General features: G+C 40.0%; 1 protein-coding gene across 2 annotated transcripts in view; it reads left to right on the top strand.

Moving 5' to 3' along the window:
* Nucleotides 1-9,207, top strand: part of LOC149301027 (serine/threonine-protein kinase ULK2-like) — a 54,193-nt gene extending 44,986 nt beyond the window's left edge. The window contains exons 15-28 of one of the 2 annotated variants that reach the window (XM_089484532.1): nt 1,539-1,547; nt 2,258-2,389; nt 2,982-3,127; nt 3,609-3,689; nt 3,832-4,115; nt 4,645-4,838; nt 5,679-5,788; nt 6,217-6,357; nt 7,048-7,256; nt 7,464-7,642; nt 8,004-8,122; nt 8,291-8,448; nt 8,752-8,887; nt 9,143-9,207. In XM_089484532.1, coding sequence (XP_089340658.1) covers nt 1,539-1,547; nt 2,258-2,389; nt 2,982-3,127; nt 3,609-3,689; nt 3,832-4,115; nt 4,645-4,838; nt 5,679-5,788; nt 6,217-6,357; nt 7,048-7,256; nt 7,464-7,642; nt 8,004-8,122; nt 8,291-8,448; nt 8,752-8,887; nt 9,143-9,207 — 1,963 coding nt within the window. Of the gene's footprint in view, nt 1-1,538; nt 1,548-2,251; nt 2,390-2,981; nt 3,128-3,608; nt 3,690-3,831; nt 4,116-4,644; nt 4,839-5,678; nt 5,789-6,216; nt 6,358-7,047; nt 7,257-7,463; nt 7,643-8,003; nt 8,123-8,290; nt 8,449-8,751; nt 8,888-9,142 lie in introns of both variants that reach the window. The other variant, XM_089484533.1, reaches the window with a different exon arrangement.
* The last annotated feature ends 9,475 nt before the right edge of the window (nt 9,208-18,682 follow it).

Below are 18,682 nucleotides of genomic sequence, written 5' to 3'. Positions count from 1 at the left end.
TAGGTCTGTTATCCATTTGATATTAGAGTATAAATCTTTGTCAACAAGAAGACTGCTTCATATGCGCAGACTCTTGGCATAACAATGGATTTTTGTCACTATAGTTTGTTATGCGGAATAATATGGGAGCAGTGTGGAATAAGGTGAATGCTTTTGTAATATTTTTTTAGCTTTTTTTTTTGTTTTACCTTGCTTTCTATTTCCTGAAATTGTGTTTTTATGTTGTATGTCTTTTTTTCTTTCTTCCTACTACAGACAGTCGCCATTAAACACATCTGGTGGCTCGGGCAATGCACAGAAACCTTCATCCTCACGATGTGGTTCTTCAACAGTGCCAACCAGGTGTGTTGTGTCACGAGTTTGGAGTCTTTGTTTATAGGTTTTCCTTGTCCTACCAGCAATGATTGGTGATAGAGGTGGGTGAACTGATTAGTGGCACAGCATAAACTAAGCCTGGACCTAGTCAGACCCAGACCCATTTTTTCTGAAGATAGGCTGACTCCTTTATTAAGCTGGAAGATAAATGGCTCCCAGGTGTTCAAGAGTGGTTATGATTCCTTGGGCTAAGTCTTAATATGTGCCTACATCTTAAACAGCAGTGGTTTCTATCTGATTGATTTAGTATTTGCTGCCAACCACAGTCTTCAAACCACAGTCCATAAATATCACCTGGCCTTCCTTAAATAGGAAAGGTGTGCCACGGAGCATGCGGTTACTAAACAAAGTAAAAATAACCCTTTAGGCCAAGTTATCAATCCCTGACTTTTAACTGATGCTGTTTTGAAGGCAAAGGGTGGTCACACCAAGCATTGTTTTAGATTTTTCTTCTGTTCACTCACTATTGAACATTTGAAAGCATTCTTAAGTTACAGCATTTCATCAAACCTGCCTAAAACTTTTGCACATTACCGTGGGAAGTGATATGTAAATTGTTGGCGCTATGTAAACAAAAGCTAATAATCAAGTTATACTTGATGTGCCCTAAAAACAGACCAGCTACCTCCATTCAGACACCCCAAACAGATGGATTGTATGATTATATTTCTATAGAGATATAACAGAAGCCATGATGGCCCTCAAAAACGAGGTTCTCAGTTGCTATAGAAGAATTATAGTGATGCCTGCTGTTGGCTTGGTCCCTGCTTGTTACAAGAGAACTACAAGCCTGGCTCAAACCCCTGTTTTTGGTCCGATGACTGTTTCCAGCATGTCCAGCCAAGCATATAGTCGGTAGTATTCATAAGAATCATATCAAATTATTATGAGCAGTGGACCTTAGAAGGAGCTGGCCATGCATTTGACACATTACTACCTAAAGAGACGTTCCACTTAGACACAGCATTGTGCCGTCCAGCATAAGCGGATCTGTAACTTTTATTCTGTCCTCAGAAGGTTTAAAGAAGGTTTGGTTTTTGTTTTTTTTTGCTGCTTCTATGGCAACAGCCTAACAGTGATATTTAACAGTACCAGAAATGGTGTTTTTCTTTAATGCTACGTTTTGTTTTACTGGACACTGGCATTGTGTTTTGTTTGAATAGGGGGCCAACGTATGGCAGCTTTCCAAGTGTGTTGAACGTTTTAATAAGCTTGTGTATAGTAATCTACACCCAGCATTCTTTGTATGTTTTTTTCCATGTTTCCACTGGATAAAGAGCATGTGTCCTCGGATTCTTGGAAATGGGACAGTCTAGTAATAATTAGATCAAGAACCTGCCCACCTCTTAAAAAATGTGGAGTGTTTTTTTTTTTGTTTTTTTTATTACCTTTCTGAAAACAAGTGAAATTTTATGAGAGAATGTTTTGTACTCTTGTGCTGGACTTGCCTAGTGTGCTTTTATATTGAATCCGCCGTGTACGGTCAAATTGATGTAAACAGCGCAGCTGCTCTGAACTCCATTTGTACTTCCTGTTCTCGCTGGCTGCCGAGTTTCCTAGAATTGCTTTGTTTTGAAATGCAGTTTATGGCCGAGGCTGGCAGGGAGGGACTTGGTCGCGCTGATCTGTAAGCTCAGTGCATGAAAGCACAGATTTCTCTGTACTGCTGGAAAGACACGGCAGGGAACTGTTACTGCCGCTGAAACTAATGGATTTCTGGGATTCAGAGCAGCAACAATAGATTTTCGAGCCATTAGCTGGGCACTCAAGTAAACCGTACATTCTATTTTGCCTTGTTCAGCAGTACGATGGTTCAAATAACACAGAGACATTTATACGGGGATCTATTCCCTTTCTTTGTGCCGTTTGACTTCAGACCGAGTCAGCCACAGGTGTCGCCACGTAGCGAGAGCGCGCCAATTCCTGTCCCAACGCAGCTGCGAAATTATCAACGCATTGAGCAGAATCTGTCATCCACTGCCAGCCCAACATCTAATCCTCATGCCTCCCCCAGGTAAGTTAATAGAAGTGTTATGTAATATCAGATAACTAATAGACTACTTGCATGGTGAGTTTAATCAGTGGCATGTCATGAATGTTTTAGTTAGTTACCTGAACATAAGCATTATCGTACCTGAAAATCTAATCGCCATTTCCTGTCTCATGTTCCATCAGGCTTCTTTGTCCACATATTAGTCATCTAATGTGTGTTATGTGATGCAATAGAAATATGTGGACATTCTGTGCCCACATGTCTAAGACCGAGGACACCAGTTCAACACGCAAAAGCGTGAAAACAAAAAAACCCTACCATCCTCATGTTCATTGTACATATTCATGTTTTGCTTAAATCATACTAGGAGGTGCTTTTAAGTTGTACACTGTACATCTGAACTGCCTTTAGAATTGTTGTGTAATTGTTATTAACGTGTCATTATTTATGCAGATAACATTTATTAAAAAGAGCTGAACATGTCAGTGTTAAAGCATGTATCCTATCTCTATTTTAGAAGCTATAAGTTCAAAATATTTGAAACAGTTTTTTGCCCATCAGGGTATATTGTCTTCAATAAGTCACGCTCCTTTCATTGATTTCTCTCCAGCAGATCTGGTGCAGTAAGGCGCTCCAATACTAGTCCCATGGGATTTTTAAAGGTTGGTTCCGGCTCTCCCAGCTCAGCAGAAGTGGTGCAGGCCATTGGACGACGTTTATCCACCGGATCCTCGCGCCCATACTCTCCTTCACCGCTAGGTAACTACATAAAACACAATAGGGCAGAAGCTGATTTTATTGTAAATAAGCATCTAGTACTGGGGCCAAATATACACTGGAGAGAGGATAGGGTCAATAGATTTATCTGTGGTTCTAATCTATAGCATAATTCCCTGTCAGTCTATCTTGATTTCTACCCATTATGTGCCATTTCATTTGGTGAATGCGCAAGGTCCACAGATTGCATCCCGCTGTATAAACCAAAAATAGCAATCAGCATTGAATTAGATTTGCTTTTAAACACAGTGACAAACACACACACCTGTAAAGTAAAAATGAATGATCTGTAAACGTAAACTCAGAAGAGCCTAAATTAGTCAGACAGCATACATGTCTTTTGTAGTTGTGGTATGTAGCCAAACCAAACAAAATATACAATATATATATTTAATACAAATATGAATACTGCCTTTGATTCCGGTACATTTGCCTTACTGTGTCTTCCTGGCTTGTTCTACAGTTGGTGTCATCCCAGAGCAGCTTGGACACTGTTGTTGTGGACATGCTCAAGGACATGAATCCAGGAGCAGAAATTCCTCAGGTAGGTAGCTTTAATTAGTTTTGTTTTCTGTGTAGTCCTTTTTAGATTTCTTTTTTTTTTTTGTTCACACTACTGTAAAAGGTTAAATTGAATTACCATCAGGATCCATCTGTTTTTCTCTAACCTACTGAACTGTTTGCAGGTTCCCCTGTGCTGCAGTCCCAGTCACCACAGTTTTTGCTGGGAGGCAGGTTGCAGAGCTCCCCTACACTCACTGATATCTACCAGAACAAGCAGAAGTTGCGAAAGCAACACTCCGATCCGGTGTGTCCCTCGTATGCAGGACATGGCTTCAGCCATTCTCCACAGCCAACAAGGCCTGTCAGCCTTGGAGCTTCTCCTACAAAGCACATGGGATCATCACCTAGGAGCTCAGAATGGCTATATAAATCCCCACTCCCCACTATTATTGGATCGCCGACTAAGGTAACTGTTTTTCTTGTCTTTAAGATCATAGTATAGTAAGGTGTTGGTTGGTACCCGATTACTAGTTTCTCTGTGTGATTTTGCTAGGTATGCTTTAATATTAAAGTCTTGTCAGCACGAAAACCCACAATACATTGATTATATTAATGCTATACTACGAACAAGTTTAATAAGATTAATTTTCCTTACATTACACAAAGGAATATGGTAAAAAGTTTTGACTGTTTATTGAATTAAAGCTAGCAAGCTGCAAATCCTGGTGCTGGCATCCCTGCCGTTCCAGGCCACTGTAGCAGTGGGACTAGGACCATTGGGTTTAACCCTAAGCCCAGCACAAAGGACAAAAGAAACCAGTCACGGTTTGATGCATTCTAGAATAATTAAATCTATTTTGGAATATACGTTGGAGGATAACACGAGCACGGTGGCCTCCTGCCAAACTGCCCATCTGTGGCTACATCCAGATGGTAATGAATTATATAGAAATCCCCTTTGAGTAATCTCACGTCTAATTATATTGAATTTCCAGGCAACCGCTCCATTCAAGATCCCGAAAACACAGGCATCGTCAAACCTGCTCGCTCTGGCCTCTCGTCAAGGCCCCACTGACACTCCTGCGCAGGCTAAAGACTTACCTGACCCAAGAGACTTCTCCCATTACCACTACATGCACACTGCTGAAAAGCAGGGCAGTTCAGAGCACAGCAAGACTACTTTTGGAAGGTGAGATTGTGTGAAAGCTAGACAGGACTGTTCTACTATTTCTCATGCTCTGTGCAACTATATTTATGTATGGGGTGAACTGGCTTGATGTACCTGAAAACTCTGTGGAGCTTTAACAAAGCAAAGTGTTTGTCTAGTTAAGCCCTTCATTGCTGGATGATTCGTGCAAAAGTATCGGATCACGTGGATAAGGACGAATGCAGTCCTGATTTGCAAAGAAAACCCAGTGTTGCATATTTTCAGAACCAAAGTAATACTGAAATTGCCTTAATGTACATCATAAATTGTATTTCCCATGTATATAATTTAAGTTAGTTTCCAGCATGGTCACATACAAACGTTGTTGCAAATTGTATGCGTTCCCTTACGCAAAATAACATGTTTGTTACTATGCTCTCTCAATTTGTAAGCCTGCTATAGCTTTTTTTTTTTTATTGGTATACTGTGAAATGTTTGTGACCTTAATGGATACCAAGGATGCGCATAACGTGGTTATACTGCTCCCTAGTGGAGATGGTTGGTAACGCTGCCTGTATGACTGGATATCGATGTTGCCTATTAGTATGTGTTAAGCCTATATCATATTTAAAGCTCTGATAACAATGATCTCTGCCTCATGAGATAAAGTATGTGATCTCATAGACTAAAACCCTGCGATTTTAAATATTGCATTACACATGGTAATATCAGCACTTCTTGCACGTGAAACTTAAAGGTGAGATGTTTCACCTATAACTTGCTGTTTATTTACAAAACCAATAAATTCTGAAATACAGCCAGTGCCAGGAGAAGGAGATGATGCAGTAAGTTCCAGTTGGTAAACTGCGGTTTCCCTTTCAGGTCTGTAAGTGCTGGGAAGCTGTCAGATCAGACAGGGAGAGCTACTCTCGGATATCAGCATTACCAGGGCAGCACAGACAGCCTGAATTCGGAGCGGCCCATGGATACAGGTAGCACACCATATTCACACACCGACACATGTGCAAGCAGTATAAAGGAAGTACACCCTCTTTGAACTCTATGGTTTTACATATCAAGGCATAACAATCATCTATTCCTTAGCAGGTCTAAAAATTAGGTAGATACAACCTCAGTTGAACAACAAAACATGACATATTACACCGTGTCATGATTTTTTCAACAAAAATTAAGCCAAAATGGAGAAGTCATGCGAAGTCATGTGTATTATATGGCCTTGATAGAAGTATTGTAGTGCGTAATTTCATATTTTTTGTATTCAGTGTCTTCTAATGCATTTCTCATAACAGTATATGCAAAATTGAGTCATGCATTAGCACCTTAATGCCCTTCCCCCAAACCCCCAGAATACTGAAACTGCATAGGGTATGCAAGATTTTAATGTAAGACATCTTCTCAGTTCCTGCAGGGGCAGGTGGATCAGCGCTGACTGTGCCCTCCATTGGTACCAGGGCAGTGATGTTTACTGTAGGTTCCCCACCTAACAGCTCCACCCCACCTACTTGCAGCCACATGATGATGAGAACCAGAACCACATCAGGTAAGCCCAGCATTTATCAACTTATTCCCGAAATAATTAATCTTCCCAACCCATCATTGCACTAAAGGGTTAAGTACGGATCTCTCCCAATAAAATGCTACTTCCTGATTTTCCTGACCTCTCAGTGCTAGGTTAAATTGTGTTAATAGTATATAATCCCCACTTCGCTGGCCAATCAACGGTGTTGTGAGTGTGATGCATTAAGAAATAATAAGTGAAATAACTTTCACCTCAATTTAGAAAAGCCTAAACTGTCTATGAAATAATCTAAATAAGTTATCTGTACACTTTGGAATCTAACTTTCAAGGCACACTCTGTCTAGCATATAATAGCTCATCATATATATATTATATATATATATATATATATATATATATACACACACACACACACACACACACAAAAGCATAGATTGGACAGAATTCTCAAGTGTACTTTTTTCCACCTATCATAACTTAACCCATGTATCTCTTGTAACTATTCTTCAACTAAATTGGTATATCTACTGTGCTCTGGCAAAAGTTAATGGCAGACCTGTAACTGATTTTTTTTAAGTTAAAATAGTATTAATAAAGTCAAGAAAAGTAGAAATAATTACGTAGTTCTGTAGTTTTATGATACCTGTACCATATTGTATGTATGTTTTAGTGGCTGTTGTTAGTGTGACTTATGATGTCTGTTACCTTCAGTTGGATCAAACAGTTCCGCTGGATCTCTGTGCTCCACCAGTGGACGTGTACACATGGGATCCCCATCCTGTATTCACATGGGCTGTTCGCCTCCTGGAGCAGATGCGGCTCCAAGTCTGAAGTACATGTCTTATGGCACGTCGCCTCCCAGCCTAGAAGACTTCATCACATTTGAAGCCCCTGAACTTCCTGAAGAAACTCTGATGGAGGTAAAGTAGAAGCAGCAATAAATAAGCATATTAGACTGGGGGATTGCATTTCCTGTATTTGTTAGAATCCTTGCCTCATTTATTACAGTGTTGCCTCACTGCTCATTGACATTATATTTAGATAACACATCTTTATATGGCTTAAAACTTTGACTCTTAAAACTTTGGAAGTGGCTTGAGAGTAATAGTGTCTTGTTGTAATAACAGAGAGAGCACACGGATACTCTGCGTCACCTCAACCTCATGCTGATGTTCACAGAGTGTGTATTAGAGCTGACGGCTACGCGGGGAGGGACCTCTGATCTCGGCACATCTGCTGTGTCTCTCTATCAGATTCAGGAGAGTGTTGTGGTGGATCAGATAAGCCAGCTGAGCAAAGAGTGGGGGTAAGTGTCCAAGGTCAGCTTCACTGAGTAAATATTATCATGAATAGTCTTTCCCGTAAAAGCTTCGCAACACCTCTAATATTTGCTCACTTATCACATACTGGGAATGGCTGCGTCATGCCACTTATTGTAAAATGGAGTAAAAATAAAACGTTTGGTTTTCATGACAACGATTCTTGTGTTCCTGTTTTTAAAAGTCAGCGTTATATATATATATATATATATATAAATGTGTGTGTATATATACAAGTTCAATATAAGTTCCTGTATTGATTGTGACAGGGCCTCCACCAGGCTGTCTTCTTGTGCATGGCATGTATCTACTGTTTGAATACCAACGAGCTATGTCTTTGTCTCACAGGCAGGTGGAACAGCTGGTTCTGTACATGAAAGCTGCACAGTTTTTAGCATCGTCGCTGCAACTCGCTAAGTCTCAAATCAAATCTGGAAAGCTGACACCTTCAAGCGCTGTTAAGCAAGGTGAGAAAGTGAACGATTCCATGCATAGCGATAACTCTGTTCACAAGTAATCATTCAATACTCACATATAATTATGACGTACTTCCAAGTCATTAGGGACATAGGTGGGACACCAAATGAAGAAAAAGCCTACCTTTTGGGCTCACATACTTCTGTTTGGTGTTGCAGTTGTGAAGAACATGAACGAGAGGTATAAATTCTGCATCAGCATGTGCAAGAAGCTGACTGAGCAGCTGAACCGCTTCTTCTCAGACAAGCAGCGATTAATCGATGAAATTAACAGCGTCACAGCAGAGAAGCTCATCTATAACTGTGCAGTGGAAATGGTAAGAAAGGAAATAGTTTGTTTACTCGGCACCCATAACACTTGAGTTTCATCGCACCGTGCTACGTAGATCGTTGAAGTTTGCATACATTCGTACGTTCTAGATAAGGTCTGGGCAATTTTGGGAATACAGCCTTTTGGAATTTGAGTCAACTTAGTATAACGTGATTTTGTTTTTGGCTTACTCTGTGAACCTGTCAGACCATCCAACTTTATCTGGTGTTGACAGGGAATCCACATGTTAGACACTAAAGATCACTATGTTAGATATGAGTATTAACTGTGCTGTATGATCTGGATGCAGGTTCAGTCTGCTGCTCTTGATGAGATGTTCCAACAGACAGAAGATATTGCATATCGATACCACAAAGCAGCGCTGCTTCTGGATGGCTTAACAAAGACTCTGCAGAGCCCAGAAGACGTTGAAAACGTCCACAAATGTGAGTATGGAAAAGAAATGGGTTTATTTAGGTTAAATTCCCTAAATGCCAGGGGGTGGGAATTGTCACATTGTGAAACTGGGGTACAAAACTCAAACTTTACACACATTACAATATGTGCCTCGGGGCAATAAATAAAGTGGCATGCTTAGGTCTCATATTTAAAGGTGTCTGTTCTAAACATGCCTAAGGAGAACACTTAACATGCAATTTTATTGGAGGATATCTAGCTAACACTGCCTATTCTCTTCACAGATAAAGCAAGTGTAGAAAGCAGACTGTCCGCCCTCTGCTATGGAACAGTAGCAGTGTATGAATAGTAGTAAACAGAAGTGGACCACACCACAACAATATAAGGGACCACTGTCATTTCTTATACTGTAAATGTGTATTGGCTTTTGAGAAACCCAAGACAACAAAGAGGAACCAAAATCTTTACCTGGAAGCTCTAAATGGAAAATAAAGCTGATGTATGGATCTCTAAGTTCTCCTCCGCATATGGGAACGTTGCCTTACTTGTACAGACACTCCTTACTCCTGCAGGAGTTAAACTTGCCTTTCAATAATAATGGACAGAAACGACTGCCAGTTTTTACTATGGAGATGTATTTTTTATCTGTAATGGAAATGGGGAAATTATTTTCTCCAGAAGGGACAATGGGAGTTTATGGAGCAGATAGGGTTATGTGTAGTGACCCAGTATTCCAAGGGGGCATGTATTACTGACTTTTTAAGGAATTTCTGGGGTAGTAAGACCATCCAGTTAATAAAAACAAAATAATTATAAAAAAAAAAGCACTTTATACTGGGACAGGTAACAGAATCCAGCCATGTAAAAATTCTGATTCATTTTACTGTCTTTTTTGATGTGACTGTAAATGACATTCTCCTTTTAAACCAATTTATTTTGCACTAATTTCTTAAAAAAACAAAACTGTAAATTATTATCTCGTATGGAACTTTTATCAGTATAAAAAGGCACAAAGGATTTATGAAAGAAAAAAAGTTATGTCATTGTATTTATCCAAATCTTCATGAAATCTGAATATGTAGCTTCCTAAAGACTTTATGGACCATTCAAACCAATTCCCGTGTGTCCAGTTTTTCTACTTGTTTGTTTAAATACTTGAGAACCTAATCCTGTTTGTTTTCTCTCCAGCTGTTTCTTTTGCTGGTGATTTTCATTACAGAAGAGTAGAGTGTTAGAGTACATTGGTTGTGCATGTGATATGTTCATTTATAAATCTATCTATCTATATATATATATATACACACCTATGATCTCTGCTGGGTAACAGCAGTTCACAAATGTTTCTCATGGACAATGTCGAGGAAAGAAAAAATACTGTAATTTAGATGTGGAACTGCTACAAGTGAGTAGGTGTTAGAGAGTAACAGTGGTAGCCCAGTGTCACAATCTATTCATTTGCCGCTCTCGTGGCAGAGTTGCATTTGGAAAAAGTATTTCTCATTAGTACTAGGTTACTCATGAAGGTGGCATGTAACATCATGCAAAATACACAAAGGTCTTGTGGCGGCCAGGTTTGTCAAGGACATATTGTGTAAGAGTAGTGATGGCAGGTTACTTGGATCATGAATTTTTGTCACACAGACTTGATTTTCCACATAAATCTTCCAGTACAGTCTTAATGAATGATTGGACAAATGTTGAATACTGGGCTGGATTTCGTACTAGTTACAAAGTGGAAAGTGTTGCTCTATAATCCACAGCCATGGCTCACACTTTTAACATTTATCTCATTGTTTGAACCAGCTCCTAGCTGCATCATAATAATTGGCCGTACTGTGTTTTAGAGAGCCAAAATATTTTCTACCTAATACTCCTTGAGGCCCAGCATGGCTTTGTGTATTAAACCTAGCCCAGGGGCTGAAGACCACCATGCCTAATTGTAAATCCGGCCCGGATAACGGTTTAGGTTCATTGAACCGAGCTGTCATTGCAAAGACTTCCTTGTATTTGTTGTGATAGTTATGTTCCACTTGAGTTCTTTTAACTGCTGTTGTGCCATGTTTAGTAATGTTTTATTAGAAACATTGAGTTGCTGAAGGGGAATTCCCTTTTCCATAGCCACTCAGCCCTCAGTTCTAAGATTTCGCTAATAACAATGGAAGCGAAGGAGACTGTGTATATAAAATATATGCTGTGTTTATTGATTCCATGTTAATCCTAAAATGTTCATTGAATCTGAGTACTGTCCTATGGAGACTGAGTTTAATATCCCGGATACATAGCAACTTCCGCAGGTCCCAGAACGATACAGGCTTGGTTCGTGGTATCAGAGCAGTGTCTTCTGTAAGCCAGGTCCTCCAAGCTAAGAGACACTTTCCTGAATGGGCAAGCAGATAGCAATGGGAACACTTGCAATTCTATGTGTGTATATATATACATAAGTTAGGAAGAAGTTTTGCCAATAGATAATATAGGGTCTCTGGTGCTTGCCACGAGGTTCCTCTGGGAGTTACTACTTCCGAGCCAATAGTTAAGTGAACAAAGGGTTAATACCACATTTGCCCGTAGATTAATTAATCACAATTTTGTAGCTATCTGGAAGGTCCGTTTTTTTGAAGGGTCAAGAAACGAAAACAGCTCGTTGAGGAACTCTTGATCAAGCAGTAGATTATCAAGCATTTCGCAATATCTGGAACTACGCAGACATATTTCACATTTACTTTCATGTGTTACATAAATATATATATATAATTGTTTTGTTTCTTAAATGTTTTAATACTTGAATACACCATATTTCAGTAATCAACTGAATTTAATAATTTCCTTTCCAGAATTGGTAGGAAAGTGAGTTACACAGCTAACAAAGCATCAATATTGTTTTGACTATAACTTTAAAGAAGCAGTATGGTTTTATTTTACTTGACAGCCATTTTTACATTATTTATCTTAAATTCTGCCAATTAATTTGGAAGTGTTTTATTATTTATATACCTGCTCGTGATATATCTAAATGCATATGTATGCATTTCTAGGCCCTTAATACCATGTTTCTACCTCTGGTTTGTAAAATGCATGCATTATTCTTAAAGCTAGAAAACAGCTCACTGAACTGTTGCAAAATAGCCTTTTTAATATGGCTTGTATAAATGTATATTAAGAATAAATAAAAACGACCAAAAAACCTTATTGGTGTACTGTTACTTTGTATGAGATAGAGCAGAGCAATGAAAATGAATGCCATCCGACATTGTCTCTTTTGAGAGGTCTTATGATCCCCTTGGCTATTAACCTTTGCTTTTCTTGTCAAATGTCAGTTTCTCCCTTATGAGGCTAGGTTTCCACTTGGGTTTTTGTCCTGCGTTTTTTTTCTTGATGAAAAACGCCAAGAAAACTGGACTAAAAAGGATTAGGATAAATGGCAAGTATCTGCCCTCTCCTGATGTCATTTACTTGGTAGACCCTTTTGTCACTTTTCTGTGGTTTGTAAGGCATGCTTTATTCCGAATGTCTGCTCCTCTGGGAAGATTGGCCCCAAATGATGGTGCAAATTGTTTGCTGTTGCTTTTGGCACGCAGGATCCAGTTGATGCGTCGCGTATGTTTGTTTGTAATGGCATGTTTGTTCCAAATGGTGTAAAATTCAATATGAACCAGTCCAGGACTTTGTTTTGTGTGAAACTGTTTGTTTTCAGCCTATTTCTCGTAGGACACACAGATACTGGGTCCATCCTCTGCATTGTAACTGTGGAAAAAACGCCATAAAAAACGCCAAGGCAATAAACCCACATGGCTTTTTCATGGCGTTTTTTCTCTCCCATAGACTTCTATTGGAGAAAAACGCCAAGATTTCCTTGAAAAAACGCCAGAGTGTCAACATGCTGCGATTTTGAAAAACTGCCACAGAGCCCAAAAAAGCAGAAAAACGCCAAAGAGGACTGAAAAAACGCCAGACAGAAAAACGCCAAGTGGATATGGCATTCTGCGATTTCCTATTGAAAAACAGCTAACATCTGGCTGCTGCATTTTTCCACTAAAAAAACGCCAGGTGCCGCTATTGGCGTTTTTATGGGCGTTTTTAGCATAAAAAAACCAAGTGGAAACCTAGCCTGAATAAGTAACTTGGTATTTTTTTACAGGGTTTCATCTTCTATCAAGTAAGTGATTTAATATGTATTCTTCCAAAATGAAAAATAAAGTACCCGTATAATGGGAGCGTCATGGACATTAAACCTTCCCTTTAATATTGCATATACACTCACTGGCCACTTAATTGGGTACACCTGTTGAATTGCTTGTTAACACAAATAGCTAATCAGCCAATCACGTGGCAGCAACTCAATGCGTTTAGGCATGTAGACGTGGTCAAGAGAACTTGACGAAGTTCAAGCCGCGGATCAGATTGGGGAAGAAAGGGGATTTAAGTGACTTTGAACGTGGCACGGATGTTGATGCCAGACGGGCTGGTCTGAGTATTTCAGAAACTGCTGATCTACTGGGATTTTTACACACAACCATCTCTAGGGTTTACAGAGAATGGTCCGAAAGACACTCAATATCCAGTGAGTGGCAGTTGTGTGGGCGACAAAGGCAGAGCAGCTCTGTTGCAGCGGCATCCTCTCTTCTCGCTGTAGCGCTGGTCTTGTCTGATGGTGAAGGGGTTAATCGCTGGTGTCCTGGTGGCCATGGGGTGGAGGAAGCAATGTTTGGCAGGTGTACCCAGTCGGGGTACAGATCTTTCCCGTCACATGGACAATGGAAGAATTGTTGCCTGGTCTGATGAGTCAATTCCAGCTGTGACATTCAGATGGCAGGGTCAGACTTTGGCATAAACAACATGAAAGCATGGATCCATCCTGCCTTGTATCAACGGTTCAGGTTGCTGCTGGTGGTGTAATGGGGTGGGGAACATTTTCTTCAAAACCTTCGGGCCCTTAGTACCAATTGAGCATTGTTTAAACATGACAGCCTACCTGAGTATTGTTGCTGACCATGTCCATCCCCTTATGACCACAGTGTACCTATCTTCTGATGGCTACTTCCAGCAGGATAATGCATCATGTCACAAGGCTCACATCATCTCAAACTGGTTTCTTGAACATGACAATGAGTTCACTGTACTTCAATGGCCGCCACAGTGACCAGATGTCAATCCAATAGAGCACCTTTGGGATGTGGTGGAACGGGAGATTCGCATCATGGATGTGCAGCAGACAAATCTGCAGCAACTGCGTGATGCCATCATGTCCATATGGACCAAAATCTCTGAGGAATGTTTTCAGCACTTTGTAGAAAGTATGATATGAAGAATGAAGGCAGTTCTGAAGGTGTACCAAATCGGCCATTGAGTGTAGGTTCTGCCAGCATACCTCAGCTCTGCCAGTGGCTACTTTTCATCTTTATAGAGTGACCCTGCTGATGTAGTTGACATGGAGCCTTTAGCCTGAATGACTATTCAGGCAGACAATGATGAATCTGTATTAACACAATAAAGCCTATGGAAAATGTAAAACGATGCGATAATTTGCCTGCCTGCAATAAAAACGTATTTATTTCTACAAACACCATGATGCTGCATTCATTATTTTACTTTCTCTAAACGTTGACTCACCAGTTAAAAAGTTGCATAATCCTGCCAAGGAACAATAGTGGAATTCTAATGTATAGTTAATAATAAGCCTCAAGATTACTCATAAATAGGGTGTGACATATACAGCACTTTGTAAATAAGAAATCACTGTATAAATAAGTAGTTAATTACACTGAAAACTGAATTTACCGTATTTGCTTGAGTATAAGACAACCCTGATTATAAGACGACCCCCGAAAATCTGAATATTAATTTAGGAAAAAAGAAAAAGCCTGAATACAAGACGACCTTATAGGAAAAAAGTTTTACCAGTAAATGAATTCATGTAAACTATTACATTTTTTAATAAAAGCTATGATTGAGAAAAATATATTTTTTTTGTTTTTATTTCCTTGTATTTTCCAACCTGCCCCCCAGTTACGCACATCTGCCCCCAGGTTTGCCACTCCAATATGGCACTGTGGCCCATGATATGCCTTTGAACCCTCTATATGCCACTGTGCCCCATGATATGCCTTTTACCTTTTAACCCCCTATGTGCCACTCTGCCTCCAGAAATGCCTTATACCACTATATCCCATTCTGGCATTTAGGGGGTTAAAAGGCATATTATGGGGCAGAGTGGCATATAGGGAGGTATAAGGCATTTCAGGAGGCAGAGTGGCATTAAGGGGGTTAAAAGGCATTGTATAGAGCACTCTGCCTCCAGAAATGCCTTATACCCCCATTTAACACTCCTCCACCCCACACACACTTACCGGTGCTTCCAGTTTCCTGCTGTATTGCCGGGGCAGCGGGTTGACGTTTACGCGATTCGCGTAGGTAACGTCCGCTGCAGCCGGAAGGAGGTGGAGTTGGCAGCGGGGGTTTGTCTGCGTCCATTGCGCAGACCTTCCCCAGCTGTCAGAGATCAACCGGCACCGGCGCGGGGAACTCTGACAGTCGGGGAAAGTCTGCAAGATGGACGCAGACAACCCCCGCTGCCAACTCCACCTCCTTCCGGCTGCAGCGTAAGTAAGCGGATCGCGTAGACGTCAACCCGCTGCCCCGGCAATACAGCAGGAAATTAGAAGCACCGGTAAGTGTGTGTGGGGGGGTGTTAAATGGGGGGGAGACAGCAGGATCCAGGTCCCCTGCAGCGGTGCAGGGGATCTGGATCTTAGTCTCATAGTCAGACCTCTATTTGAGGTCTGATTATAAGACGACCCCGATTAGAAGACGAGGGGTACTTTTCAGAGCATTTGCTCTGGAAAAAACCTCGTCTTATAATCGAGCAAATAAGGTATTTGATCTCATGTAGTGGCTTGCTGTGCACTCAAGTGCAGCCAGGAATTATTTCCACTAATGATGTCTCGCAAATGTATTTGTTCCCCAATATGACTGGGTTCAATCTACTCTCTAACACCCATTCGCTCTGACTCCATAAACTTATTTATGTGTACAGACACACTCCCCCTCTCTCCCAGTTGTCACTAACCCTCGGCTCAACAATGACACTAACATTTTAAACACCCGAATGCGCTAATACTAAATCCATACGCACACATGCTAACACTATGCACTAACACACACAAACGCATAGGCTCTTACTGTATGCATATTTATCTTAGGCCTTTTTTTTTTTCCTGTTTAGATTCTTACATGTTTAATGCAAAACCCAAAACATCATGTCCATACTTAGGAACCTTTGCAGGATGCAGCCATTGTGGGCATTACCAGCGCTGTTGCAGGACACATCCTCATTTAAGGAGGGTGGAGGATTTGGATGTCGACCCAGAGAAAGTGGCAAAGCTTCCATGTCTCCAGGCAAAACCAGGAGAGTTCCCAGCTATGATCATGTCTGTTTCTTTTATTTGTCCCCATACTGCATGGTTCCCTATAAAATCATGATTGAAATAATGCTGCTTTGGGGACATTGTTTGCTGCTATGCTGATATCTGAAGATCACTTAACATCATACATACATACATACATACATACATACACACACACATTCCTCCTCTTTCTTCTGGGAGGCCACACTACTATTCCAGTGTCGTGCAACATGTGTGTTTCATAACCCCACTCAGGAGGCTGAAGTAGGAAGCAATAGGCAGCCCCAGAGACTTGGGGCTGCCCACCAAAATACTGCAGCCCCTTAGCCTAGCTCTAGCAATGCTCCTTCCATTTCTACTATATGGCAAATTCAGGAAGTCGAAACCACGACTTGCAGTTTCATGCCGATCACATTTTATTATGCAAAATGAAGGACTAGACCTAGAAAGGTTCCGAAATGCCAGGTTGATCTTGTATAATATATAGTTAAATAAGTGAGATAATGGATTTTACTGTGGTGGTTGAAAACGGTTGAGTGAACAGAACCAGTAAATCGAAAGGTGGCACCCGAAAATTTTACATTTTCATCTTCTATCTTGTTTTATGTGAGTTATGAATTATTTAGGGAAACAAACTATAGGAAAGTAACTGCTGTCTGTGAGCACTACAAGGACAGTCTTGCGTCATTTTACTTTGCCTTAAAAGGAATTTTAGAATGTCCCAGACAGCCAAAAATGTGTATTAAAGTAATTTATGAGTAAAAAAAAAAAAAAAAAGTGCCCTGTGGAAAAGTTGCAGCTCCCCTCCTCCTTGGTGGTCCAATGATTCTCACCACTGATTAGATACTTGAAGCAATCAATGGCAGCACTTTCCACACATTCGCACAGGAGGACTGATTAGCTAGAGCTGCGCTGGCAGTAAATATACTGTATATATACACAACGGTGCCTGGGGTTACTGGAATGTTGCTTAACCCCTTAAGGACCGAGCTCATTTTTCGTTTTGTACCCTGTGGGACCGAGGCTGTTTTGACACTTTTGTGGTGCTTGTGTTCAGCTGTAATTTTCTCATCACCCATTTAGTGTACCCACATAAGTTATATATTGTTTTTTTCAGGACAAGATGGGCTTTCTTCAGATACCATTTTGATCATATCATCTTATTTACTATAAAAAAAATAAAAAAAACATGGTGAAAAATTGAAAAAAACCACATTTTTTGACTTTTATTTGAAAAATCTTTTACTCACCTAAAAAAGCAAGTAAAAAAACTAGCTAAATAGATTCTACTACTTGTCCTGAGTTTAGAAATACCCAATGTTTTTATTTTTTTTGCTGTTTTTTGTAAGTTATAGGGCAATAAGTACAAGCAGCGTTTTATGATTTCCAAATCTTTTTTAACAAATCTGGTCAGTCTGCCTCCATCTCCTCTTTGGAACATCTTTGAAGCCGGTTAACTCAATTTAACCCTGTCAAACCATATATTTTTGAAAACTAGACACCCCAGGGTATTCCAAATGCTGTTATTTTAACCCTTTCCATGCACCAATTATAGAACTACACTTTGTCAAACTTTGTAATAGTAATTTTTATTTTTTTTTTCCACACAAATTGTACTTTAGTTATAGATATACAGGTTCTGGTATATGTCACTGTCAAACAACCCCCCAATGTGTGTTCAGGAACATCTCCTGAGTGCAGTGATACCCGACATGCATGGGTTTGTCGGGTTGTTTGAGATTTAAAGTGCCACATTTGGGAAGTGCGCTTTTTTTCTCCATTTTGTTCAGTCTGTACCTATGCCCTATCTTTGAGCTCGGCCACTCCAATTTACCCCATCAGCCATTTTTTTATATATTAGACACCCCTTGGGTATTTGAAGTGCTTTTTTTTTAACTCTTTGTTGAGATTTTTGAGAAATTTTAGCACTTGCTCAAAATAATAAACTTTATTTTTTTATTTTATTTTTTTAATACTTATATTTTTTTTACACATTTTGCTGGTACTGGATGGTTCATCAAGTGACATCACTGCATAATTATTTTTAAATGTTAGCACATTTTTTTTAAATTTTTTTTTTCCATTTTTTTTTTTTTTTTAATATTTTACTAATCACAGTGATTAGAAAGCTGGGTTCCATTGACTTGCTTGGTTGAATGCAGTACCTGTATTCAACCTGCAAGTGGAGCCAGAGTTCTCTAGAGGGTCAGGAGACCGTCTAGCGAACTCTCTCTTCTTTATTACATCTCCTGATCCTGATGAGATCTCCTGATCTCTCTCCATCTCTCCTGTCCCATATTACCAATTGCTTGTCTGCTATTTCTTCATGGATGTCACAACACTACCTGAAACTTAATCTTTCTAAAACTGAACTCATTATCTTCCCTCCCTCCATCTCCACTCCACTACCTGAATTCTCTATCA

This window comes from Sceloporus occidentalis, unplaced genomic scaffold (genome assembly GCF_023333645.1).
Source record: "Sceloporus occidentalis isolate IW3139 unplaced genomic scaffold, rSceOcc1.0.p SCAF_22, whole genome shotgun sequence".
NCBI classification, from domain to species: domain Eukaryota; kingdom Metazoa; phylum Chordata; class Lepidosauria; order Squamata; family Phrynosomatidae; genus Sceloporus; species Sceloporus occidentalis.
Note: the sequence above shows the minus strand (reverse complement) of the source record. Positions and strands in the feature narration are given on the sequence as shown.